The sequence below is a fragment of the Camponotus vicinus genome, unplaced genomic scaffold (assembly GCF_025532165.1).
Source record: "Camponotus vicinus isolate PSW18456_S1 unplaced genomic scaffold, iyCamVici1.0 SCAF_1, whole genome shotgun sequence".
In the NCBI taxonomy this organism is placed as follows: Eukaryota; Metazoa; Arthropoda; class Insecta; order Hymenoptera; family Formicidae; genus Camponotus; species Camponotus vicinus.
Window position 1 is genome coordinate 7,959,994 of NW_028141945.1, and position 27,803 is coordinate 7,987,796.

Consider the following 27,803-nt stretch of genomic DNA (forward strand, 5'->3'; position numbering starts at 1 on the left):
CCGTAGCCTTTGACAGTTCTTCGAGATTGCGTTCGAAAATCGATCGTCGGGTAGAACAGCTTTTAATTGACCAATCAGGACAAAGAAATCCTCGGAGAATTTCAAGCTCCAGCACGAGAAGGTTGGCAGTCGTGTTCCCAATCGGAGCTAGTCGAATAGCGCGAAGCGAGTCATACGGACCGGATGGACGCAGTAAAATAAAATATATAATTCACATACACGAGCGGTGCGGTATCTAGTTTGCGAGTGATGATGGTCGCCGGCTGGAGCGAGTGAACCGATCGCGCGTCGTCGTCGTGTCTCGTCGTCCAGCAAGAACGACCACCGTTTCGCTTCCCTGTGATATGCCAATAGTTAGCGTCCGCAGCCACGCGAATGAACGTTCCGGGGTCCTAGAGTCGACGGACGCTACGCAACGAACAGCGCACCCTCATCGTCGTCGTCGAGACGCAGTCATTGAAGGTACGTTGCCGTCCCTTCCGACTCTCCCTACATCGAGATCGCTGGCGGTCCAGCGAGTAACGAACCTTCCGCGCGTCATCGGCGGGGTGAACGGGTGTTCTCATCGTCTCGAAAACAAACGGCGTCGTCGTCCCCTCGGAACCGCGCCAATTAGATGCTGGCCTTTTCCCGCCATATTTTTCAAAGCTCCCTCCAACGTGGACGCTTACACCTTCGGTAATGGTTTTCGTCTCGCGAGCGAGCATTTCTCGAGATCTTTATCTTTCAATCCGAGTTGAATTTCGAATATATAAACTTACAGTTAGACAGAGTAACCGTTAACATTTTACTTGACCTTGATCGCAACGTTCGCGAGCTTTTTCTGTTTTCGAAAATAAAAACTTACAGAGTTAGATACGGTATCCTTTAAAATTTTACTTGACGATCGCAACGTTCGCGAACCTTTTCTATTCTCGTTTAACTTTTGATCAACAGCAAAGACAATATGATCTCACGAGCGATTGTTAAGAACTAGCTTAAAGTTTGATCGCTCTCTTATTTAACGGTTTTGCAAAAAACGGTTCTAATTGTAAAGATATATTTTTCGAGATATATTTTTTGTTTCAGTTTTTTTCTTCTAGAATTTGTTTATTGTAACTTTCTACATTATAATTTATATTTGCTATTGACTTTTAGATATCTGAAGATACAGTGCATCAAGATGAGTACAGCTTTGGAAAATGGGGCCGGTGACGGCAAACCGTCTACCAAGCAGAAGACCATTGAGGGTATTTATCAAAAGAAATCCCAATTGGAACATATTTTACTACGTCCGGATACCTATATTGGATCTGTGGAACCAGTAACGGAAATGATGTGGGTCTTTGACAAGGAGAAAGATATGATGATTCAGAAGGACATTAAGTATGTTCCTGGATTGTACAAAATTTTTGATGAGATTCTAGTAAATGCTGCTGATAATAAGCAACGCGATCCAAAAATGGACATGATCAAGATTGATATTGATTCGTAAGTTATATTAAATATTGCATTTTCTTTCAAGAGAATTTCAATATAAATTGCATAATTAAAGGAAATATTAAGTTATTATATTGTTGTGTAGTGAAAATAACACTATTTCTGTGTGGAACAATGGAAAAGGTATTCCTGTAGTAATACACAAAGAGGAAAACATGTATGTGCCCACCATGATATTTGGCCATCTTTTGACATCATCAAATTATGATGATGAAGAGGAAAAAGTGACTGGTGGTAGAAATGGCTATGGCGCCAAATTATGTAATATTTTTAGTCACCGTTTTACTGTTGAAACAGCCACAAAAGAATACAAAAAATGTTTGAAGCAAGTGAGTACGATTAATTGATATTTCAATCTCTATCTATCTCTTGCTATCAGTAAATTAAAATTTTTAATCAGTACAAATTTGTAAAAGGCTGAGAAACCTCAGGCGCTGAAGCAAAGGCGCAAATTATGCTATTATACTATTATTACAAAGTGTACATTAAATGAAATAAATATATATTGATTTCGAAAATAAGTTACATGTATAGTGAAATTCAATACAAACGTTTCAATATGCTCTGGATTCTTTTCAAGAATAATATAATGATTCACTAGAAACATAAGAAATACAATAACAATGTCCAGAAAAAAAGTTGTTTTTGTATTTGATCTAGATCGGATCGAAATGTTTAAAACGTGATTAATTTCAGTATATATGTAACTTTTTTTCAATCAATATATATTTATTCGATCAATATATGTTTCCATTTAATGTATACTTTGTAATATAAATTGCGCCTTTGCTTCAGCATCTGTGGTTTTTCAGCCTTTTACAAATTTGTACTGATTATTTATCATTATAATTATATTAATTGTTTTTTAATTTAAAATTTTCGTTTCATCGATATAGACATGGGGCGATAATATGGGAAAAGCTAGCGAACCTAGGATTAAGGAATATCATGGAGATGATTTCACCAAGGTCACGTTTTCTCCAGACTTGTCAAAGTTTAAAATGCAATCTCTTGACAACGATATTGTAGCTTTGATGTCTCGAAGAGCATATGATGTAGCTGCATCCTCAAAGGGCGTCAAAGTTTATTTAAATGGAAGTCGTGTTCCAGTAAAGAATTTTAAGGATTATGTTGATTTTTACATTAAAGGAAAAGAAGACGATGTTGGTAATCCTTTGAAAATTGTATATGAGAATTGTGGTCCTCGTTGGGAGGTGGCACTCACTTTATCTGACAAAGGATTTCAGCAAATGTCATTTGTAAATAGTATCGCGACAACGAAGGTAAGAGACTAACTGTATACAATAATTTTTTATAAAATGTAAAATTATTTCAACCACTTATACAACATCATTAAATATTAATATAGGGTGGCAGACACGTCGATCATGTGACTGAATTAATAGTCAAACAATTGATTGAAACATTAAAGAAGAAAAATAAGGCTGGTGTAGCTATTAAACCATTTCAAATCAAGAATCACTTGTGGATTTTTGTCAACTGTCTCATTAATAATCCTACATTTGATTCGCAAACTAAAGAGAACATGACTTTACAAGCGAAAAGTTTCGGCTCCAAATGCGTGTTCACCGATAAGTTTATCGCTTCGGTAAATGCAAACATTTAATATTTTAGTTATTGTTTCGATATTAGATAATTTTTCGCATCTTGTATACACATTCTTAATCATTTCTCACAATTCTTATGTCATTGCAGATCACGAAAATTGGTGTCGTGGAGGCAGTGCTATCCTGGGCGAAGTTTAAAGCCGATAGCCAGCTCGAGAAATTGGGTCCTAAGTCAAAACAAAGAAAACTTCACGGTATACCAAAGTTGGAAGACGCCAATGATGCAGGAACTGCAAAATCATTGGAATGTACACTCATATTAACCGAGGGAGACTCAGCTAAAACAATGGCTGTGTCCGGTATTGCTTCTATAGGCAGAGATAAATATGGCATATTTCCATTGAGAGGTGAATTTGTCTTACTGAAAAAATTTAAGTAAAATTTAATGTTATAATACTAATTGATATTTTGATTATAGGCAAAATGCTAAACGTAAGGGAAGCTACTCACAAACAAATCTTAGAGAATGCTGAAATCAATAATTTGATCAAAATTCTTGGTCTTCAGTACAAAAAGAAATACGAAACTCGAGATGATTTAAAAACATTGCGCTATGGAAAGATGATGATTATGACTGATCAGGATCAGGTTAAATCTTTTATACAAGACGTGCCGATTTAATACATATTTAATATATATATTTACAATTAAATTTTCACTATTTTAGGATGGTTCACATATCAAAGGTCTCTTGATTAATTTTATCCACCACAACTGGCCGTCCTTGTTGAAGCTGAATTTTATTGAAGAATTCATTACGCCTATCGTGAAGGCTACTAAGGGTAGCCAAACTCTATCTTTCTTCTCGTTGCCAGAATTCGAAGCGTGGAAAAAAGACACAGAAAATTTTCACACGTATAAGATCAAATACTACAAAGGTTTTTACTCAAAAATTTGAGATTCTCATTTCATTAACTATTACAGAATTTACATCTAACAACTTTTTTTTGGACTTATATAGGTTTGGGTACTTCCACCGCCAAAGAGGCGAAGGAGTACTTTGAAAATATGGCCAGACACAGAATACGCTTTCGATATGAGGGCGAGAGAGATGATCAAAACATCATCATGGCTTTCAGTAAGAAGTGTGTCGATCAACGTAAGGATTGGCTGATGAACCATATGAATGAGACGAAGAGGCGAAAGGAGATTGGCCTCGGCGAGCGTTATCTCTATGAAAAAGATACGCGCACCGTCTCCTTTTCGGATTTCATTAATGTCGAGCTGGTGCTGTACAGTAATTACGACAATGTGAGGTCCATACCAAATATGATTGATGGCTTTAAGCCGGGTCAGAGGAAAGTGATGTTTACCTGTTTAAAACGTAACGACAAGCGTGAGGTAAAAGTGGCCCAATTGGCGGGCTCGGTCGCCGAGCACTCAGCTTATCACCATGGCGAGACATCTTTGATGGCAACTATAATTAATCTTGCTCAAAATTTCGTCGGCAGCAACAATATTAACCTTCTACAGCCTATTGGTCAATTTGGTACAAGACTCACCGGAGGAAAGGACGCTGCCAGTCCGAGATATATTTTCACGATGCTCAGGTATTTGCCACAATCTTATATAGATAAAAGAAGAAATTATATATGTCTATTTGCATATCATTATCATCACTTTCTTTTTTGCAGCCCACTAGCAAGATATATATTTCACAAACACGATGATGCTCTATTAAAACACGAATACGATGATAATCAAAAGATCGAACCTGTCTTTTACGTGCCTGTGATTCCTATGATATTAGTAAATGGCGCCGATGGCATCGGTACCGGATGGATGACAAAAATTCCGAACTACAATCCTCGTGAAATTATCGAGAATCTACATAGAATGATGGATGGCGCGGATCCGAAACCCATGGTAATATTGATATTAAATTATCTAAAAATAGAGAGAGAAGAAGAAAGTTAAAACCAGAATTTTATATTGTATTTCTCTGTGAGAGAAATACAAAAAGTATCGAGGCCTATCACTTTTTATTTGCGTCACGTAATCGTAATTTTTTTTTAGTCCCCGTACTATAAAAATTTCAAAGGCGTAGTGGAGAGTTGTGGCGATTATCGCTACGTTATAAGCGGGGAGATATCGGTGATCGGACCCGATAAATTGGAGATTACTGAACTTCCCATTGGTACATGGACACAAACGTATAAGGAAACTGTGTTGGAGCCTATGTTACATGGAAGTGATAAAACTCCGGCCATCATCACGTAAGTATTGTATAAAATCTCCACAAACAGAAGAAGAATATCAAGGCATCAGGATTCGAACTTAAGATCTCTTACTCATAAAGCAATCACTCTGCCACTGAGCTATTAGCCTATTTACAACACACTTCTCTGTTTACCTATATATTCTTTTGATTATAATAATCGATGAAACGATTTATGTGAGGGAATTTTCTTACATTCTTTTATATTTTTTTCATATATATTTTGCCGTAGGGATTACAAAGAGTACAATACAGATACGGCAGTACACTTTATAATAATCTTGAATCGTGACAAATTATTGGAGTTAGAGAGAGAAGGTCTTCATAAAGCGTTTAAAATCCAGACAACTACGACAATAACATCTATGGTAAGATACCGACATGTCGCACTGGTTTTAAGTGAAAAATTCGCAATATCTCTTCAACGCTATATTATCTTATTACAGTGTGCATTCGACGAAAATCTATGTTTGAACAAATACGAAAACGTGGTACAGATATTGAAAGTGTTTTATAAAGTACGTCTGGAGATGTATCACAAAAGGAAAGATTATCTAGAAGGAATTTTAAAAGCAGAGTCAGCAAAACTATCAAATCAGGCTCGCTTTATTCTCGAGAAGTGCGATGGTACTCTAGTAATAGAGAATAAGAAGAAAAAGGATATGATAGCGGAATTGGTCAGACGTAATTACGATTCGGATCCGGTCGTGGTTTGGAAACTATCTCAAAATAGGGAGCAAGTATTAGTAAGTAGCATTTTGCTTCAAAATTATCATATCGCGAAAAAAATTATAATTACTTATTTTAATTCATCTATTCTGCTACATTAGGAAGATCAAGTAAGTTAATCTGGAAAGAAATAAAATGTGTAAAATTTTCAATTTAAATGTCATAACTTTTTCAATGAACACACTCGTTTTTCAATGGATAAATCTTTTGACAAAAATTCTTTTTGCCACTTTACAAAAATAAGTAAGGAATTTTTGTTTAAAGAATTTAATTTAAATTCCTTGCTTTGCATCATGATTGTGTATTTGTCGTTGCATTATATATATAATTATTATTGTGTGTGCGTGTGTGTATGTGTATGTACAGCTTCATCAATAATTTTAATTGTAAAAATAGGAAGAAGTAGCAGAACACGATGACGAGAATGCTCCGACTGCGACTGCGATGGAGAAGGAAAATTTTGACTATCTTCTTGGAATGACGATGTGGACTTTAACAAAGGAGAAGAAGGATGATTTATTACGACAACGAGACGAAAAAATGGCAGAGTTAAAAAGACTGCAAGTCCGCACCCCGATCTCTTTATGGAAAGAGGATTTGGACAATCTATTGACTGAATTAAATAAGGTATATTCATCTTTTTCTTCTTCTTTAAAATGAAAGTGCTATTATCATAATTTATGTATCTTTGTGTATATAGTTGGAAGAAAAAGAACAGAAGGAAGACAGTAAAACGAAACAAAACATCAAAAAACCGCCTTCAAAGTTTTACAAAAATGAAGATACTCGTCGCATAGTTCCCGTCATTGACGTTGAATTGAAGAAGAAGATAGAAAAGGCGGATATTGTATCAAAGGATAAGAAGGAAGGCATAGTAAAGAAGTCGAGGGTAAGTTTATCATATATTATCCTGATTTATGATTTTTCTGTATCTGTATCGTTTTCATATCTATAAATCTACCTTTTGTATCAGACAAAGAAGGAGCCAATCTCTGTAGAGGAGAAAAGCGAATTTGATGCAATAGCCGATTCTAATTTCAAGCCTCTCGATCATAGGCTTGGAATTTCTCCCGAAAAGTTGGAAAAGAAAGCAGCTGCAAAGAAAGGTCAGTATTCAGTACTTTAACTCACTTGCATATTACATATTTTGCAACAGACATTTAAACAATATACATTCTTTCACTATAAATAGGATTGAAGCAATCAACATTGCCATTTAAGCCGATCAAAAAAGGAGCGAAAAAGAAGGATAAAGACTCGGACGATAGTGACGACATCGATTTCGGTAGCATTTCGCCGCTTCCACAACGGACTCAATCTCGCAGAACTGCAGGTATTGTTTCTTTGTCCATTCAAAAAATTAGTACATATTTTATCATTTCTCGAAATATTGTTATTATTTGCTAAATCTGTTTGAATAACAGCCAAGAAGAAATATAACATGAGCAGTGAAGATTCGGATGATAACAGTCGCGATATGTTCGGACCTTCTTCAGACTCTGAACAAATGTATGTATAATCGTTATCAATTACTACGAATCATTCCGAGTTCCATTTGTCATTGCATATTTTTGCTTACAGATCCAAGAAGAATGATTCTATTATGGTATTAAGCGATTCCGATGACAACTTCAAACCAAGCAAGAAACCGCCTCAACCAACTCGTAAGTGGACATGTATATATATTTACACACGTATAATTATACATTTAAAAAATACTAATTGTTTATTCATCTATACAGCAACTTCGGAAGAACTATTTGATTCGTTAGTCGGCAATTCTTCTCTGCAGAGCCAACAAAAATCTCTAATATCCTCTTCCGGGGAAGACTCTCCTGTAAAGTTTACGCCGCCTAAAAAGGGTAATTACATTTACCTCTTCAGACGACTAACTAGATTAATTTATTCTGTGTAATCGTTACACCCGTATTTTTTTATGTTATAGCACCTGCTAAAAAGAAATCCGAGAACAGCAAAGGAACAAAGAGGAAAGCAAAGAAAAAATCAAAATCATCCGAGGACTCTGACACGGACGATATATTTACTAAACAAAATATTGTAAGTATACAGTAACAGTTTAACTCGAGATATATTTGTTTTGTCTGCTAATTTGAAATTTTTTTTTCTTAGACGAAGAAGAAAAAGAAGAAATCTGATTCTGATGAAGACACGATAACGGATAGTTCACCATTACCGCCGCCACGCAAAATTGTTGGTCGAGTTCGGAAGCCTGTATCTTACGCGGTCAAGTCGGACGACGACGAAGATTCGGATTGAACCTTGTTCTATTCGCGCCTTGCCGAGTGTGATTGACATTAGAGTCTAGTTTAAAGTGTAAATCCTTGAAAGCAAGGCGGATGGAATCGTTATGAAAAGACAAGTTTAATCGGAGAATTTAGAAAGACTTCGTCTTCATTGAGATTGTCGGTCATGACACTAGTAGTAATTTTATGTGGATTGCGTACTGGAATCTGCTAAGCGTATTAAAAATGTGTTTCGAGGTATATTTATTTCTCGAATTATTAACTCGGGAAATTTACTCGAACGACATTAAATTCTGAGGTGTTTTTTTTTCTTTGGAAAAAAACATCTCGTACATCTTGTATATAAGTTCATTATTCGAATACGCATAGTATTGTAAATGCGAGTAGAACTTTACAAAACTAATAAATACTGTGGACAGCGCTACAGGACGTACGGGTGTGTCCAGAATATTTACACGAGTCTCATCGCGTAACTTGTCTTTCCCAAAAAATTCGTCAGACTATATTGTGTTATATTTATGATATATCATCATTTCAACATGTTTAATGTTATCTTTCTTAAGAAGAAAAAAAAATCAGAAAATACGTGACTCATATCTTGCGAAGAGAACGTCCAGCACTGTCTACACGCTAGATAGATTAATTAGCACCGCGTAATACGCGAAGAAGGGACAGCCCTTTCCAGATCTCACGATTATTGCACAATCGTGTTATACTCTTCGCCGCCGGAATCTCATTTGTCTTCGGTGAAAATTTGAAAAAAAGAGACGTATACTGATCCCGGAAAATGTTTTATAAAAAATGACAAGAAAGAAAAATATGAAATATACACAATTTTTAAATATATTTTTACATACGCGTCACAATATGGTTTTTTTCAGGTTATCTAAAAGACTAAAGAAAATTATACACAGCGGTAAATGTCTATTATACATATATACATATAGAACGGATCTCTTACGGCTAATGCGGCGCTCAAATATCGGTTAAGCGAAAAACTGTCGGACGTTTTATTTTTAACTTTATACTGACCACACGTAGAATAAAGTAAGTTTACTTTGTGCTCGTTTTTCACTGATAGATAACAAAGAAGTTTGTAGATTTTAAAATGCTGAGCGCATTCTCATGAATTGACTTTTACGGTTATTGGTGTTCATTAAATTCCACTTTTGAGTGTACATACATCTACTAGTTCTGTGTAGTCGTTCATTCGTAGGATAAGAATAAAGAGAATTAATGATTGCAATTATCGCGGCGATCTTGCACTTGCTATTAAGTGAGTATATCTTAATACAGAGAGCCGATTATATAAATTTTCGAAACCACTCGATTATATCCCTCGCGCGCGCGCGCGTGTTCTCAGCCTAATCAATACTTTGTATCTTCAGCGATTTTCATTTTTATATAATTCGCATACACGAAATAGGTATATATATATATATCAATAAAATGTTTTATCTTTTTAGACTCGGTAATTCATTGTTTAACATTGTTTACCAGAAAAGAAAGAAAAACAGAAAAGAAACGAAAAGCAGCGAGGGGTACACACCGTGAGAGAGAGATGCGTGAGATTTATATTTAATTAATAAGAGTTTACTAACTTTTTTTTAAATTATACACAAATACGTAAATTTATTGCTATAACATTTCATACACCATCTTTGACGCAATTCCAATGTTTCTTTTATTTCTCTTTTTTATTTTATCTTTAGGAAGATCGTGACTATGCCGACACGCAGGGCCGATTGAAAAAAAAAAAGAATGGCGTCTATTATTATATTTGACAGTGTGTATTTGACAGATCGTGGTAATATCTTAATCGATAAAAAGGTATTTCTTCCCTTCCATTTACGTTCGCAGTGGAAACAATTGTAGATAAAAAATTTCTCTCTCTTTCAATCTATCTTGAACGCATGCAAGTTGACCAATTGCCTTCTCTCTGAGGGATCCTATAGATATGTACAGATATAAAATCCTTCCTGTCGCAAAGTATATAAGCATCGAATACCTTTATGACGATGAACAAAAGATATTCGATATGGCATAAATACTTATTCGAACAATATACTCTTAAGGCCGATTATAACAATTTTGAGAGATACAAGCTCTATTCAACTCGAAGTCAAAACGATATAATCGGAAAGATGTGCGAGAGAGAATGACAAATTCATTTATTTTTACTATTTTAAATATTTGCTTCTCCTCCCCATCTCTCTCTACGAATCAGCGAAAATATTTTTTAAAAATTTACGTCAATTATCATCATAGAGAAAAGAATTATATTGAGCAAATTATGCAATTTTGAAATTGTATCGTAAGAAATCGTCAATAGATAATATGCTTTGCTAAAAGAAAAAAAAATACATTTGCTGCGTGTCTTTTTTTCACGAGAAATAGGATGCAGGATGTGGGAACAGTTGGCATTTTTTCTTTTCTTTTCTTTTTTTTTTCTTTTTTGTCAAAATTGAAGCGGCGGATCTAAGTAGTAGTAGACTCTCTGTTCAGACTTGTAATTGTATTCTCCTCTCTCACCACGCTTTTGCCAATCACATTGATGGTATTGAGCCGTCATCAATACCTGGTGCCCATATTGTACCAACAACTGACGCAACACTTTTAACAACACACGCACTCACTCGCTCTCAGTCTCTCTTTTTTTCTCTCGTTCGCTCTTAACGCATTCCGTTTCTCCTTTTTCTCTTTTACTCCCAGAAGCTACGGCTCGTCGACGGACGCGACTATAATACAAAGCAAGGACACTTGATAAAATAACTTAGTCTTCTATTTCATAATTATCTATATATAACGTACATATATATATAAAACAAATTACGAGTAAAGAAATAATGATTGGGTCGGTATAGCGTTTCACGGCTCTCTCTTATCTTAGAAATTTACTCTTTTCTTTTATCCATTTTTTTTATCTGTCATCTGATTAATTAATTAATATGCCTAGCCATTTCCGCGAAACTTGCTCTATACACACATTTGGATCCGCTTTCTCTCTCTATCTTTTCTTTTCTCTCCCTTTTTCTATCTCTTTTGACAAAAAAGGGAGAGAAGAGGAAGGAGAGGAGATAAAAGAAAAGAGGAGGTAGAGTGAAGAAGGGAAAACATAACGCGCTTCGATACTGCAAATCTCGTCGCGGAGTTTTAAACCATACACGCTTAAAAACGGGATTTTTTTTTTAAAGTGATGGTGATAGTGGTGGACTACGATCCTATAATATTTTTCACTTTGGGAGCACATCGCGATTCTCTCTCTCACTCTCTCTCTCTCTCTCTCTCTCGCTCGCTTTCTCTCTGTCTTTCTTTCTCTCTATGCTCACTTCGCTCTTATTCTCTCTTTCTAACGAACTATTCGTTCCGGCATTATAGATATAAAGCCCACTCTCGTTTCAGAATAGGAACAACCAATCAAATCTCCTTCGTGTGTAATTGTGTCGTGTACATGTTTCGTGTGGATGCGCGTGTATGTTAGTCGTTATTAATCATGATACAGGTAATAATGTTAATATTCGAATAAAGTAACATGATACGCAGGCCGAGCATTCATGGAATGCCGGAAACCGGCGCCGGAGGTCATGCGAGGATAGAGCCACCACAGTTGTCTTCCCACTGTCAATGTTTATCGTCGTCCTTTTTACACCATATATATATATTATGTCGGATTTATTAGTTTTTATATATATATATTTATATATATATATATAGTATAAATATATACATTCATACTAATTTTAACAATCCTCTAGCGTTCACTCATGCACACTAAAACGTCAGGAGAGAGGAACGTTGTCTTCGTAAAAGCGATTACTGCGATTGCTCCGATTATTTTTTTCAGTTTCTTTCTATTTTTTCTCCTACTCTTCGTTGCTTTCTTTATTTCATCGATTTAATTTTGCTTCCCTCGGAAGAATTGTTATCATTTTATCGTAGTCTCTCTCTCTCTCTCTTGTTTTCTCTCTTTTTCTCTCATACTCTATTTCCCCCCTTCCCCTTAATCTAAGCGTCACTCTTATAATTCTTAATGACTTATCACATGTTATTTTCTCGTTCGCACGCTCGTTCGTTCTCTTTCGCTCTCTCGTTTCTTTTAAACACTATTATCAAGTCAGCGCACTGTTTGATACAAGGAACGATAATACAATTGAATATTTACGAACACAACATTGTTTCTTGTCATGCTGAATAATGTGGCGTGGCTTGTAGAAAGACGCAAGCTCCTGGACTTGCGGATGACCAGTCTCGCATCTCTCTTGCAATGTCCTATGTAGTCGATCCTGTAAGTATAGTTGTGACGGTGTGGTGATGGCGGTGGTAGTTGTGGTAATAGTTGTGGTGATGGTGGTGGGTGGTGGTGACGGTGATAGTATCCGGTTTTAATATTTACAATTGATTATAATAATCGTTATTTCCCTAAGATGAGATGGTGTGCACAGTCCGAGCGCTCAAAATTTGGCATGTACTAGTATATATCGAGGATTTCGTCCTTAGTCCTTCCTCTGCACTACGAACTGCTCGACGCGTTCATACCACTAAACATGCCGATATTGAACGAACTCTGCTGTTGCTGCTGTATCTGCTGCTGTTGCTGTTGCTGCTGGCTGTTCGCTTGGCGGCCATGTTTTGGCACTGGGGGTTGCAGGTATTCGTGTCTAGCTAGTGTCAGTACGTCTATGCGTTCCTCCTTTCTATACGCTAGGCAACTTCTTATGAAACTCTGCAACAATAAAACGTTACGTTGTAGAACGATACGTTCTCATTTTTATAAACAAAAATTTACACTGTCAACGATGTTACCTTTGCTTCGTTACTAACGGTCGGTTTATTCGCAAACTGAACTTCTGTGGCCTTCAGTATCGTATTCTCCTCCAAAATGGTGGCTTGCGACTGATTATGACCAAAGGGCTGCGAAAATAATAAAAAAATATTCGCATTATATTCGCGAACGATAAGTAATGAATTCCATATGTAATAAATATATATCACGATAAATACCTTTTTACCGTATAGGCATTGGTAAAATATAACTCCTACACTCCAGACATCAACTTTGGACGATATTTTAGGAGGATTTTTGCCAATGACAAAACACTCGGGAGGTAGATACCTATATAATAAGTATATATGTTTGAATTTCCAATAAAACTTTATGATTAATGTACAATGAAATAATTTGGAACAGTAGAAGAGAAGCACATACCAGTAAGTACCCGCTCCTTGGGATGTTAAATCCATTCCGTGATCTGGATTATAATTTTCCTCATCCATAACTTTACTTAAACCAAAGTCTGTGATTTTTATTTCGCCGCACACGTTACCTTCGGTTAACAAAATGTTACCTGCAAACAAAAACATCAAACGATGAGACTTTACTCGTCTACTCTAAAAACAAGAGTAAAATTTTTCGACAAGCCTATTCTCGATAAAGACTCTAACATTTCAAGTTTACCTGGTTTTAGATCATAATGTATGACTGGGGGTTTTATTTCATTGAGGTACTTTAATGCCGATACAACTTGCATAACAATAGATCTCGCTTCTCTCTCGGGTATAGTCTTATGCTGAAATAAGAGGTTTGAAAATGATAAAAACACAGTTACACGACTATCTCGCTGAAGTGGAAACTCGCGTGAATGATGAAATCATATGTACCTGTTTGAGGTAAAAATCTAAATCATGGCCATCACAATATTCCAAAACAGTACAAAAAGAATTGGCATCAATTTCAAATACATCATATAATTTTACAACTCGTGGATGATCCAATGCCTTGTGTATATTATACTCTCGTAATGCATGCCTGTTGTAACAAAAAACAATACATGGAAATATTTTTTTAAAAGCGTATCTTTATTAAAGTGTCCCCCTATGGTAGTTAACACGATTGTAATAAACAGTTTATTTAATAGTTTACTCACTTTATATAATTAGCCTTTTTATCTTCTTTCCAGTCTTTATTTAATTGATGCACCTTACAAGCCACGTACCGTTGCTCCTTTAAGTCAAATGCCTGTACAAAAAAATCCGCGGGTAACGATACGGGTAAAGATAAATAAATTAATTCTCACATTTGTATAAATTAATATAGTTAATGAAACGACGGAAATGTGTTATATCACCTTATGCACTTCGCTAAAACCGCCCTTTCCTAATAACATTAGCAGAAGATAACGTTCATTCAAAACAGGATGGGAGTTGAATCTCGATTGGTCCTCGTTGTGAATACGCTTCAATTCTCTGATGTGTAGGTTCCGCTCCCTTTCGAGCTTCTCCATTTCTAATTGCAGATCCGCGTCTTCTTTCTTCAACGCGCTTTGTCTTAACTGTAAACACATGCACGTTATCATAAGCTTGAAAATGAATATGTTGGGATATTTTCAAAGAATATGATCGCGATGCATCGTACCTTGAGTATTTCGTCAGCTTCATAATACTCTTGCCACGTATACGACCCAGGTACTGCATCCGGCTTCAAAAACGTCGCCTCGGTGCCATTATGCAAAGAGGGTTGCGGTTGACTACGTTTCCTACCAGTTTCGCTATTCGACGGCCTCTTTTTGAGCAGCAGCTTCTTCTGCTTGTCGATCTCTTCTCGTTCGGTCGCTATTTCCTCTTGCCGCCGTGCAAGCTCGTGAAACGCGTAACCGTCGGTCCAATTCTCTTGAAAGGTCGCGCCCACCCTTTGCGTCACGAATTGACCCAACCTCAGTCTATTTTGCATACACTTCTGTCTAGCCTCCTTTTTTTCTATGTTTGATTTTTCTTTTAATAACTTCTTTACAACGTCTATACACTTATTTATATGCGATTTATGCTGCTCAATCAATTTTTGTTGATTAGCCATTTGATGCCTAAGTTCCTCCGTTGTCTGTAACAAAAGTTTAAAAAAAAAATATCTTTACATGTAAATTCATTTATCAAAAAGTTATAAAACTCGCCTGTTAGAAAGAATACATGTTAAAAAAGAGAAGAAAGAGAAAGAAATTATAAATTTAATCTCGATATAGAGATAATAGATTTTGAACAAACTAATAATCATTACAACTAAACTTACCCTATTTAATTCGTCAATTTTGTTGTTACGTAATTCTAAGTCTGAAGATGCTTGAGTTTCAAATTCCTGTATCCTCTGGCAAGTAAGTTCTGTCTGAAATGCAATTTGTATATTTTTTACAATAAATTAATTTTACAATATTACCGTAACATCTGATACATTTGTCAGCATTGCTCGTAGTAAATACTGGATACCTTGCTGCACGCAAAGAGAGCAATAATATACATATAAAAAGAGACAATTTAACATATTGTCAACAATTTATATCCGGCAAAGTTGCACTGATACAGCGCATTTATTTGATAAAGATAACTAGCCATTTAATTGTATAACACAATAATTTCTATATTTCACTACAATATGTGTAACTTTATTTTATTATAGAAAATAAATTGAAGAGCAAAACTCAGGCAAACACTGATAGAACTGAAAATCACATACAGGCAGCAAGAAAAACACCAAAAATGTACGCAGTATAAATGATGCTCATGTAAACGCCAATTAATACACAACCCCAAAAGAATTCTTAGTAGAATTTACCTTGAAATAGTCGAGGAATATTAGATTCATTAAAACTCAAATGTAACGTTCAATGAATCCCAAGAACTAAATATGCATATGCCAAAGTAATAAAATATGCCTTTAACACTTCGCTTTACACTTTGAGCGATCGACAATTGAAATTTTTATTTTCGAAACAAACATTATTAGATCTTTAAATACAAGTGTTATATATACATGTACATGTATAACAAGAAAAAGTGGCACTACAAGATAGCCTGTATTTGTACAATAACAAATGTATACAGTGCTACAGTTTGGCCAGAAATTAGCTGATTTTATTGCAAACATTTGACAAGAAATGCCCATCGCTATGTCACACATATGGGACAAGTAAAGAAATCTAATCTATCTATGTAGCAATTTGCAGATTACAAATAAAATTTGTTACACAAATATAAAGAAGAAAATAATCAATGAATTTTTATAACAATATCTTTTCATCGATATCTTTTCATCTAATGCTCTTATTATTTTATTTTTGCACAAAAGATTGATCAAAGGCAAACTTTTGTGAAAAAATTACCATAAAAATCTTTAATTTGACAATTATTTATCTTTATCAATGTATTTTAATAATTAAGAATAATAACAATTTTGCTTATTCCTTTTTCTGTCTATTTTAATGATAAAACTGTCATATTTTGTATGGGAAATCTTTAAAAAAAATTAAAGCTTCCAAATTTTTACGACAAATTGCCAATTTTGTGATGGAGATATTAACAGTAGGTCATTTCTTATAAAATGCTTGCAAATATTACCACATTTTGCTTACATTTGGGGTGTTAGTCTTCGCTTGCCTGACCTGGCTTGTCCTATTGAGGTTGGTAGGCCTTACCTGCACCTGCTTGCTGACCATCGAGCCTGCAGGTTGTGTCGAAACTGGTGGTGGAGGCGGTGGAGGTTGAGGATGAGGTCTTGGTGGCTGCATCAGCGAAGAGAATTCAGCCACCGAATTAGGTGTCGTTACTTGTGGCGAAAGTAACTGTTGAGGCGATGGTGGAAACTGTCGACAAGAAAACATAAATGTCACGCATAAATCATAAAGCTATTGCTTCCTAAATACTTTCCGCAACATTAATCTTGAATCTTACCATGGGATAAGTCTGTTGAGGAGAGGGACTCTTGGCACCACCATGCCGAATAGGACTATTACCCAGATGATGCTTTGGGAAATACTCATTGATCTTCTTATTATCGAGAGCGGCGATCGATCTAGCGCCCTTACTCGTTACAGAGCTACTTGAAACACCCCCACCTCCGTCATCAGCCTTACGTTTTCTTTTTCTCTCAGCAGTAGTCCGTAGTACTTTTTCCGGAGTGTTTGCATCCACCTCCTTATCACTATGCGATGAGCCTAGTTATAATTATAATTTTGTTAGAAATGCCAGATATCTTTAATATGGATAATTATAATAGATGGATAAACATTATCAAAGATATATCTTAACAAGAGCGCAAAGAAGCTTTATTTATTTTAGAAGCCCCTTTGAAACACGTAACTTTCCTTCGAGACAAGTTGATTGCCCAAAGGACCAGAATGCGTGCTGAGAGAGCCAAGATTATTCTTCATGAAATTGGTCATTTTTAAGGGAATAATTTCGACTTACCAGTGCTCATGTTCGAGTCTTGACTATGAACTGTCTGACCAGAGTTTACGGTTGTTTGGGGTGCCATCTGAATTTGTGACCCAGCAGACATCTGAAAGCAGAAGGCGTTGCGGCTATAAGATATATATCGCAAACGAGTCGCGACGAGAAGAAGAAGAGGAGGAAGAGGAACGGCCGCGAGAGAGGAGGAAAAATATAATGCAACGAACCAAATAGCGATGGACTACAGTCACCAAGAGCGCCTGTGCGATTTGACCGTTATCGAGGGTAAGGCACGTCGTCGCCACATCGTAGAGACGAGAACGACGAGACGAGGCCAACACCGCGACGAATCCGGCCGCGAAAGATAGCAGTGACAACGACGGACGGGAGCGAGAGAGGCGACTCGACGATACTGTTTCTCGACTTGAGAAGCGCGACGAGAGAGGTTACGCTACGCGAACGGCGAAACGACCGGCGTACGACGCTACCAGCTCGACGAGGATCGCGTGTGTTGTTAAAAAGACACGATTCACACTCTAGAAGGAACAAACCTGGAGGGATAGAGAAAGACTTATGAAGCGAGGAAGAGGGGAAGGGATGAGGGGTGCCGGACGGAACGAAACGGCGCGGAAGGAGGGACGGAGAGCGAGAGCGAGAGAGAGAGAAGAAGAAGAAATGGAAACACGTCGAAAGCTAGAAAGAGAGAGAGAGAGAAAGAGGATGGAACATGCGTGGAGAAGCGAGAGAGAGGACGACACCTTCCACGACGACTTGTGGTGAAATCCCATAGTAATCGCCGTGTCAACGGTAAACGAAATTTCGCGCACGGTCCTGCCGCGAGTGACGGCGAGGGAAACGTCCGATATATACACGTTTAGAGTCGGAGGAATCACGACACACAAAATGGAGGACCTTAGAGCGGCGAGGAGGAGGAAGGGAGCGGAAGGGCGACGGAGGTTCCAAGGGGCAACACGCGAGCGCGAGCGCGCGCGCGCGGGGGAGGAAGCGAGCGAGAGAGCGATGATCGGAGGGAGGGGAGGGGGGGAGGCGGCGAGAAGTTGACGGCGCACCGTCGGGAGAAGTGCATGAGCGATCGAGGGGGAACCGCGAGCGCGCACCGCGAGGGGGCAGTTTTACTCACTACGTTGCGCCTCCGAACACTCTCTCTACTCGGCTCGAGGCCGGCCTCGGTTTTAACCGACTCTCCGGCGTGTCGCGCGGTACATATTTTCGTATGTCGCGTCCGCGGATCGAGGACGGGAAGAGAGGGGGAGGGGGGAGATATCGGCGCGGGGGCGCGCGCGCGCTACGCCTTCGATTAACAGCGTTTGATAAGCGAAGGAAGAGAGCGACGACACGCTACGTCAGGCTGGCCGGCCGCGACGCGCGTGACGTCGTTTCCCCGGCGCGCGTCCCGCGTTGTGGCGATAAATTACGCGCGTCTCTTCTCGCGTTGTCGGCCGACGCGACTACCTGCTCCGTCCCCGGATCAACGCGCTCGCGACGAATGCCGTCGCTACCGCGGGCATCCACCCGTTTGACTAGCCGTCGAAGGGAGAGCCCAGGAAGTGGACGCTTGCTCCGAGAGAAAGTCATTAAGCAATCAAATGTAATTAGATATTACGATAATGGTAGTTTTTTTTTTTTCAAATCGTACAGGAATGTGGACAACGCTCTAGAAAGGTTCTGTATTTTGATTTTGTGTATATATCGCGCGGTCTACCCACGTATCTCAAAGTTGTCGAGCTTTCTCTTTTCGACCGATCAAAAGATAATTAATCCGATTATCGCACTCGCGATTATTATAGATTTTTTCACGCTCGCCAACTTTGCAGCGCGATCTATTTAAGGATTGATGAGCCTTTATTTTTGTCGTGGGACTTGATATTATTTCGAGATAGTTTTTTATTATACTTATATCTCGATATAGAACCAAAGGAAAGACAGCGCGAGTAAGATTCGCGAGGAACAAATTGTTTGGCGTAAAAGAACAACAAACGTCACGGCGACCCATATTACGGTAATTCAAAGTTAATTTTCTCGTAACGATCGAATGTCGATCCCGTTTGAAAGAAACTAGAGGTTAATGACTTTATTAATTAATTACTTATCTTGACTTTCATACTTTTATACGAGTCGTCAGAGAGAAACGAGAGTTCTAGATCGACATAATCCTCGAGATGGATTTAAAGCGCAAATCAATATGCAACGTGTTTTAGTTTGGAAACGACTAGATTATTAAACGTAATCGCTTTTTCATCAAGAACACGTCGATCGCCATGACAATCGATGCGCTTGACGTTTGTCGCGAAAATAAAAACAAGGTGCGATATATATATATATATACACGTGTCAAACTTGCGGGCCGATATGCGAAGAAAAACGATATAAAAGATTAAAACGATTGGCGAGAAATCCAATCTGTATACGGTAAACACACTGTACATCCGCGTATCTAATCTTGCATTTCATCGCGTCTCAGGCGCGCACAATTCGCGCCGTTTCGGAGATAATCCCCCTAGTCACGTGACACGGTAGTATATCGTCGCCTCGACCTCGACTATGCGACAACGAGATGCTCGATCCCGCGGATTCCTCGCGCATCGCGCACGAACAAATCCGACCGCGGGAGAGGACAGCAAACTTCCTTATCGATGGATCAGTGCCCGGAACTGGGCTAGAGAGCCGGCGGAGGGAGGGAGAAGGAGACACGAGTTTCCCTCCCTCCCTCTCTCTCTCTCTCTCTCTCGCTCCGGTTGTCTGTGCGATCCGCCGTAGAGATGGATGGCATTCACGTTCGTGTACGAATGCGCGCGAGCAGATGCGTGTCGATGCGTGCCCGTGCAAACGTGTCTGTGGAGCGACTCGCGAAAAATATGTACGTCCGTGTTTTATACAAACCCGGCGAATATCGGCGCACATGCACAGACTCTACTTCTAGACTGCACTCTTGCAACTCGGACGACCTGCCCCCGATATGGCCATAACCGACTTCAAGATCGGTCCGTTCGCGAACGAATCGCGATCGAGAAACGTAGAGCGAGTCGCGTCACGACGTTGCATGTACATCTACGCGAGAGAGAGCCTCTTCTTCTTCTTCTTCTTCTTCTTCTCTCTCTCTCTCTCTCTCTCTCCCCCTCGCGCCCCGAGTCCGTTCGCTTCGTTTCCTCTCGAACGCGCTCGTGAATGTTAACGTGCGGCTGGCGCGCCGGGTAAACAGCGGAGACGGTAGCATCAGCGGCAACGACAGCGGCGAGCACCGAGCGGCCGTCAATGGACACGTCGTTAAACGGCGTGTCGCGCGTCGCGCCTCTCCTCGCTCGGCGGAGTTGCGAGAGCCGCGAGCCAAAAACCCGGCGCGTGGACTCGCCTAATCGAAACGGAACTGGAACTGTCCGACCGCTGTGTGCCGCCGCCGCCGCCGCCGCCACCGCTCTCGCGTACTCTACTACTACTACTACTACTACCTAGCCCCGAGGTTTCTCTCCGTCTCTCTTTCTCCATTTCCTCGTCCCTCCGTTCCTCTTACCGCTCCTCGTCGTCTCCCTCGCTCCTCTCTCTATGTACGGCAAATGAGCAACGCGCGAGATTCCGAGATGCGGCAAAAGGTGCAACCTCCTCTTCCACTTCCCCGCGAGGCCGCTACCACCCCGCGTCGCGCAACAGAGGCGGAGAGAAAGAGGGACACTTTGGTAGAATGCGCGAGAAGCGAGCGAGAAAGGAAGAGAGAGAAAGAGAGAAAGAGGAGTGGGAAGGGCAGACGTTGGCGAGCTTGAACGGAGGAGAGGGATGGACGGCGCGATAAGATAGAAAGAGACCCTGACTGACGGAGACAGGATCCGCGGGGGGTGGCGCGGAGCAGGAGAACCAGAGGGTGCGGGGGTTTGAAGGGGAGGAGGGAATACGACCGAGGGGGGAGGAGGAAAGGGGGAAGAAGGAGGGAGGCATATGAGACATTCCTTCAGTGAACGGGTCGACCGAGTGTGAGTGCAAGCGAGCCGGTAAAATCGATGTGGCGAAGTGTGGTTGTGCCGCTACAGCGTGCGAAGGGTGCTCTGCTCCGTTGTACTCTTCCCCTCCTCCTGCCTCCCCCGCCTTTCCCCGCTTCTTCACCGCCGCCATCGCCGCCGCCGCCGCCACCGCCACCGCCGCTGTAGCCCCCTTGCGTCTCCATCGCCACCGAGATACGTTTTCCCGTGTGTGATCCGCGGTTCCGCCTTGCGGCGTTACTTTGCGCCCCGATGTTGTACCTCGGAGAGAAGCGAGCAATTTGGGTTGGCGAATGACTGCCTGCCCTTTTTTCGCCGCATGTTCATTTATCCCGCGAGAAAAGAATCTCTCTCTCTTTCTCTCTCCCTCTCTCTCTCTCTTTGCATATAAATAGAGTTTTATAAAAAATGTAGCACTCTTATATAAACTAGCTAGGAAGGAGGATTATAATGCTCGAAGCTGCGATCGGTACCTGGATAATTTTTTTGATAAAGTTTAGGGTGTGTTATTTACTAGTAATAATGCCGAAGAAGTAGCTTTTCAACAGATTCATAAGTCGTATAAATCGTGCTTCTCTTGAAATCCAGCAGATTGAATGAGCTTCGGTTTGCGGATCAATGTGAAAGCAAATATCGAGGTAAACTATACAACAGGTATTCATCGAAAAAGATAACGGTTCTAAATCTAACAAAGAAGATAGTTGCCGATAAAGAGAAAGTTGGAGTCTTTGAGTGTCGAATCTTTCTCCTCCAAAAAAGACACGTCTTATCTATCTATATGACCCGAAAAAGAGAGTTTTAGAAAAACAATAAAATAAAATTCCGGCTCTTTTCAATTAATTGATAAGTTCTCGCTGTAATCATATTAGATTACGATATCGATATAAAATTGCGAATCTTTTCATTGTATTACATTCGAAATTAGCATATCGCGCATCTCGTTCTCGATAACATGAATTGATAAAAAATATCTGGAAGACTTTTTTAAATATCAATATTCAATAATAATAAAAAATTGACAATTTTTATCGGCGATCACGAGACACATTGTTACTAGAGATCTAAGAAAAATGTTGGAAATGCAATCTATACATAGATTGAATTGTACAATCACGTCACGAGAGAGAGAAAACAATTGAAAAAGGAGAGTTTCCGAAGGAGCGGTTTCCCGTTTGCCCACAATCCCTCGCAGCGAGATACGCTTGTTGGGGTTTTTTACTAGGTTGACCAATCACACGGAAACTCTGGCAATCGGATATCACTCGTTTTCGACATGCGCAAAAACTGTAAACATATTTAGACGTATAAGGCCAGGAAAAAATTTGCACGATTTTTCCGACGTCATAATTTAATACGCGATTACAGCGAGAGGGATTTAAGAAAGCACACGTAGCATGCACATCGATACGTACATTTATATATTCCATCTTGTAATAATATTACATCAATTCGCGTATTTGATATCCAATCAAATATATCTAAAACACTAGGATTCATGAACAAGATGCTAGAGACGTACGTGCCATATGAGAAAAAGCTACGTACTCGTTGAACGATCCAAATTCTATATACAGACTATACAGACCTACAGTAGCGCTCTGTAACGATCCAACAAAATCATGTGTAGATAACGAAAAGTTGGAAATTAGAAGTTGGAAATTCCGCGACTTGTCAGAAACGCGCCCTTGTCGTGATCTCTCCCGCTCGTTACGTTCCTGTGAGATATGTCATGCCGACGCGTGCTTCGGCCTGTGCGAGGGCGTATTATAGCGAGAGAGACGCAAAGGCCGAACAGAGTGGAGGGGAAGCAAACAGAGGGAGACGGAGAGCAAAGGAGGGGGGCGTACAAGAGGACGGAACACAGCAGGACGGACGAACATAACAGGTCGAGCGACCGAGCGAGTCTGAGCTGGCACGTAGCACGGTGGTCGAGAAGAAATTGACGATTTTAATAAATTCGTACGAGGAGGAGCTCGAGTAAATGCTTGGAAACGAGTGAAAAATGTGATTTATATAGTGCACGGTCATTTATAGTGTACGAAATTGTCAAACGAAAATGATATCGCCGAGTAGTGTACGTTTCGCGGGTGAACGTTGGAGTAAAGGGAGATTAATGAGCGATTTCTCAATGGATGTAATTAAAGATGTCCACCTGGGTCGAACGAGGAGCGGAAATCTTTTCTCTCTCGCAAGAACGACGGAATCGGAGTATCGACAAATTTCGATTACAGCGAGCGTGTCCACAATTTTTGTTTGACAGTTACTTACATCCGATAATTTCCTTAATCTCGCGACTAGATTATTACACAACCGGCGACGAGGCTGAACTCTCGATAAGGCGCGTGACAGGACGATACCACTAGTTCCTAAACAATGTCCCTACGTTATTCGCAACGTGAGCCTCCGATCAGGTATATTCGCGACACTCGAGAGAAAGTAACGACGCCATTCACATGCAAAAAACAAGCAATGATAACGCCATTTTAACGTCGTGCAATGTCCCCAGAGGTCCAAGTCAGCGCGAAAATCGACCGTTTTCCCCAACATTTACAAGTTGCGGCAATGACATTTAGTTTTCGCAGCAATTTGCGCCGTGACATTCGACATTACACGTACAGACACAAATAACACGTCAACGTCACGTGAGTTAAAAAAAAAAAAAAAGACAACTGAAAATGATTCCGATCGAAACGATCCACGCAACTTTTGCGTGATAAATTATCATGGCGTAATTCGCGCGAGAAACGAGTCAAATTAAATATGTATGCGAAATACGTAACCATGTCGTATCTCTTTATTTCACCTCGTAAACAACGTGACATCCCGTTTGCTCGCAACCACTCGCCCAGCGACCGGTTTGAAACTGGATTGACAGGGGGTCGGAGAGTCCCGCGAACGATCGGATGCCATCCATGTGGCATCGATCCAAATCCGCGAATAACGAATCTAACAGTCTCGGCAAGGACGAGATAAGCGCGATTCGATATCAACGTTCGACACTAACCGCGCGAGCGATCGTCGGCGTGAAATTTGCGGCCAGGAGCGGGTGCTGGTCGCCATTGCACCAGCCGGTAGGTAGGTTTTCAACAACGACACAATTGCGAAGAGCGACAGAGTGGCACAGAAATTTCTCTTTCCCACCCTCTCCCGCCCCCCGCCCCGCGCCCCCTTCTCGCACCGTTTTTACACCGTTATCGATACGATGGTCGACGGGCAACCTCGCGCGGCGGTTTCGGAAGCAGCGAACGACAACGTCGCGCCGTTCGAGTTCCTCTCTTCCTTTTCGGAAGTCTGCTCGCTCTCGCGCCTCTGGAGCCGGGAGGAGAAGCCCCTTCCTCCTCCTCCTCCTCCTCCCCCCATCCCTCTCGCCCTTCCCGTCAGGCACAAGTTCCATGGAAAATGAGCGCGATCGTTTCCGTATGATGGCGTTCACGTCGGTGTGTCGAAGACAAATGTCGGGTGTGATTTCGCGAGTTTTATGCCACCGTGGCATATTCGGCGTAGAATCGACATACATAAAAATCAATAGTATTCTCGTACGGACTTGGAATTGCTCGCATAGACTCTGGAGGTGGTTTCTTTTATGTTTGAGAAACTAAATGTTGAGATTAAAGATGTTTCATCTGTATCAATGTTTTTTTTTTCAGTTTAAATAGCAAGAGATTACAATTATTATGCGATAAAATAAGAAATGTATGTATTTGACACTTGAGATTATACTTGATAAATCGTTAACGTATCTTCTTGCCTAACGGCACAACCGGTGTGACTTGACAAATCAATCACAGTATTCTTTGAATGATTGCCATGTTCCGAGAATTCTATTCAGTTAAAAAAAAAACCAGGAAGCCAGTTTGCAATTATAAATTATACACTGTCACGTCGAGATATTAAGCGAAACTATTTTTAAGCTCATTAAAAGTACGATCAATCGTGTATTAAATCTCTACCGATTAATTTTTCTTAATAAAATAAATGCGAAATTAAAATTTAAATTACGCAATGAATGAACAAGTTCGCTAACAATGCTAAATGAATTATAAATTGTGAATCATCCAACATTCTTAGAACGAATTAGAACAAATTCATTTCGAAAAGTGGATGACGTTTACGGTAGTCGAGCCGGCACATGATAATTATTCGGCGTGACGTATCGGTCGATTAAAACTGCGCGTTCCTTATTCGCATATCCACTCCTCGCACTCATTCAGAAGCTATCCAACAATCTATACGTCTTGCGGAATTTCAAAGAGAACTGGGAGCAAAAGCCGGCACGTGGAGCAGATACGTTTCGCGGAGTCGTTGCTTCGTTCGCATCGCGACAAGAAACGACCGCGGCGTCTCGAGTGCGCGGCCTCCTAGACCTTGCAATGCCGCCGCCACTCGATCGTAGAAAACACCGTCCGTGTATCGGCGGCGACGGCGACGGCGGTGGCGGCGGCGACAAGAGGCACGACTGTCTGACGTGACGGCAACACAGCGCCTCCCTCCCTTACTCTGCGGCGGGATCTCTCGCGCGGTTCTCCCCTCCCCGCGCTCCGCGCCCCCCCACCAAGCGCCCCCAATAGGTCGCACACTCATTAGCCCAGTCGCGCGCGACTCCCCCCTCCCCACCGCCCGTCCCGCGGCCGGCCCGCACGTTGCCGAGCGATCAGCTGGTCGGCCACGCGGCGTTGCCTCGTTGTCTCGGCTTGCGCCGTGCGCGTCAGCCACGCGGTTTTCTGTGTACGTCGCTTCACCGAGAGCCGGCTGACGCGGAGAGCGCCCGCGCACGTTACACTCACGAGAGGTTAGGTTAGGTTAGGTTAGGTGCAACCCGGCGCCCCATGTAAACGGCGCGGCGGCCGACACGGTGCAAGGACGCGTTCGCGGCCGGATTAAGCCACATTCACACGGCTTAATCGTCAGGCGCCGTCTCGCGACTGAATTGACGCGAGATAAAAATAACTTGGCGCTATTTCGCGGCGCTTCGCACATTTGCGGATTCGTGTTGCGTTAATATATCAGAGTTAACATCTGTCAGACTTTCGTAACAGATTTTCCAAACACGAAACGTGGAGAGAAAAACCGCAGGGTCTCGCGCGCAGAGTTGATTATACGTTGCTGGTTGATGGTGCTAGCGATTGGTCGGAGAACGAGCGCGATAAAAATGCTTATTGTGAAAGTTACGACATAACCGCGCGAGCTAGTCGGTAGGTCAACGACACGACACTGCGCGGCTTCTACTAGCAAGGGAAATGTTTACGCGCAAAAATATGATCGACGAGATCCGAAGAACGATGGTCGGGCTAAAACTCCATCGTCCTTGAATGAGTGATTTATCGATCTCGCATAATATTGTCTCTTCCTTTTTTGCTCGCTCTTTCCTTTTCTTCGTAGCATTTAAATACGGAATGTTAATTCACACAACAGCGCATTAATTTTTTGCCCTCTCGATGCGATAACAAGGCTAGCGAAGAGATTGCAACTTTTGTATCTCGATCCAAGTGTTACAGATATGTTAAATACAACTTTTAAATATATAAAAATAACGAAACGTGGTCTTGAATTATATAAGCTGTCGACCAATTTTATAAATTTCGTTATAAAAATATATATATTTTTATATCGACAAACGCCAATAAAACTGTAAAACTTGTAATGTATGCAACTTTTTTTCGAAGCAAGCATTCGGGCAATAAATAGTTTGGTCGCGGGGAAACGACGTCTATTCTAAGAACAATAGCGGCCGCTTTAGCGATGATTTAATGACGCGAACAAGGCCGTGCGAGGGAGCATCGTCGAGTCGCTTTCGCGCTGAAAAGGAGAAGCGACTCGAGAGGAACAAAATATCGACACTCCGATAGCATCGGCGCGTACCGCGAGCATTCCTTGCTCCGCGAGGCGACGACGAGTGGGATGTCTACACCGAGAGCGGCCGATTGTTGTACGCCGAAAGTACGAAGATTGCCGATCGCGCGCGCCCGAGCCTCCCCGATGCTCGCCGAAGATGGTTGGCACTAAGCGGCTGCCGCGACGAGCACGCTCATTGTGAAAGTTACGACATAACCGCGCGGACTACTCCCGCAGGTCAACAACGTACGCGCGATACGATCTCTCCTTCTCTCTCTCTCTCTCTCTCTCCCTCCCTCTCTTTCTCGCGCGCGCGCGCGCGCACGTCTCTATCGCTGACGGTGCGCATTAAGCGAAACGTAACGCAGATTTCTGCTCCACTGTTAAGGCCAGTTTACGCCACGCACGATTTAGACGGACGATAAAACGTTGGATGCAAATGAAAACGCAT

General features: G+C 40.8%; 2 protein-coding genes across 13 annotated transcripts in view; one reads left to right on the forward strand and one right to left on the reverse strand.

Annotated features, from left to right (window-relative positions):
• Positions 1-137: 137 nt before the first annotated feature.
• Positions 138-9,783, forward strand: Top2 (DNA topoisomerase 2). Of its 2 annotated transcripts, none has more exons than XM_083099310.1 (22): positions 138-462; positions 1,138-1,470; positions 1,565-1,808; positions 2,376-2,762; positions 2,849-3,088; positions 3,196-3,454; positions 3,526-3,695; positions 3,775-3,985; positions 4,069-4,657; positions 4,742-4,973; positions 5,124-5,323; positions 5,558-5,693; positions 5,772-6,071; positions 6,451-6,681; positions 6,755-6,943; positions 7,028-7,160; positions 7,247-7,387; positions 7,479-7,563; positions 7,636-7,718; positions 7,797-7,916; positions 8,000-8,112; positions 8,185-9,783. In XM_083099310.1, exons 2-22 carry the CDS (start codon positions 1,163-1,165, stop codon positions 8,329-8,331), a joined length of 4,518 nt encoding a protein of 1,505 aa, XP_082955436.1. In that variant the 5' UTR covers positions 138-462; positions 1,138-1,162; the 3' UTR covers positions 8,332-9,783. The 2 variants fall into 2 exon arrangements, with proteins under 2 accessions (XP_082955436.1, XP_082955427.1); XM_083099301.1 differs by lacking the exon at positions 138-462 and adding an exon at positions 549-678.
• Positions 9,784-10,816: 1,033 nt separating this feature from the next.
• Tlk (Tousled-like kinase) overlaps positions 10,817-27,803 on the reverse strand; it is a 42,401-nt gene continuing 25,414 nt past the window's right edge. For 5 of the 11 annotated variants that reach the window (XM_083099353.1, XM_083099342.1, XM_083099325.1 and 2 more), the window contains 13 exons: positions 17,550-17,640; positions 17,034-17,296; positions 16,715-16,945; positions 15,379-15,471; positions 14,731-15,192; positions 14,444-14,647; positions 14,243-14,334; positions 13,977-14,124; positions 13,774-13,885; positions 13,525-13,663; positions 13,320-13,431; positions 13,122-13,229; positions 10,817-13,041 (listed from right to left, as the gene is read on the reverse strand). In XM_083099353.1, coding sequence (XP_082955479.1) covers positions 12,829-13,041; positions 13,122-13,229; positions 13,320-13,431; positions 13,525-13,663; positions 13,774-13,885; positions 13,977-14,124; positions 14,243-14,334; positions 14,444-14,647; positions 14,731-15,192; positions 15,379-15,471; positions 16,715-16,945; positions 17,034-17,296; positions 17,550-17,640 — 2,268 coding nt within the window. In that variant the 3' untranslated portion in view covers positions 10,817-12,828. Of the gene's footprint in view, positions 13,042-13,121; positions 13,230-13,319; positions 13,432-13,524; positions 13,664-13,773; positions 13,886-13,976; positions 14,125-14,242; positions 14,335-14,443; positions 14,648-14,730; positions 15,193-15,378; positions 15,472-16,714; positions 16,946-17,033; positions 17,297-17,549; positions 17,641-17,758; positions 18,572-19,656; positions 20,410-20,432; positions 20,942-23,788; positions 23,887-24,323; positions 24,607-25,632; positions 25,667-27,803 lie in introns of those variants that run through there. The other 6 variants (XM_083099362.1, XM_083099371.1, XM_083099389.1 and 3 more) reach the window with 6 other exon arrangements.

Excerpts from the sequence above, each read along its gene's own strand:
- Top2 (XM_083099301.1), top strand. The coding sequence starts at position 617 with ATGCTGGCCTTTTCCCGCCATATTTTTCAAAGCTCCCTCCAACGTGGA. Across the intron at positions 4,658-4,741 it reads TATATTTTCACGATGCTCAG|CCCACTAGCAAGATATATAT; the intron begins GTATTTGCCACA and ends TCTTTTTTGCAG. Across the intron at positions 7,388-7,478 it reads TCAATCTCGCAGAACTGCAG|CCAAGAAGAAATATAACATG; the intron begins GTATTGTTTCTT and ends TTTGAATAACAG.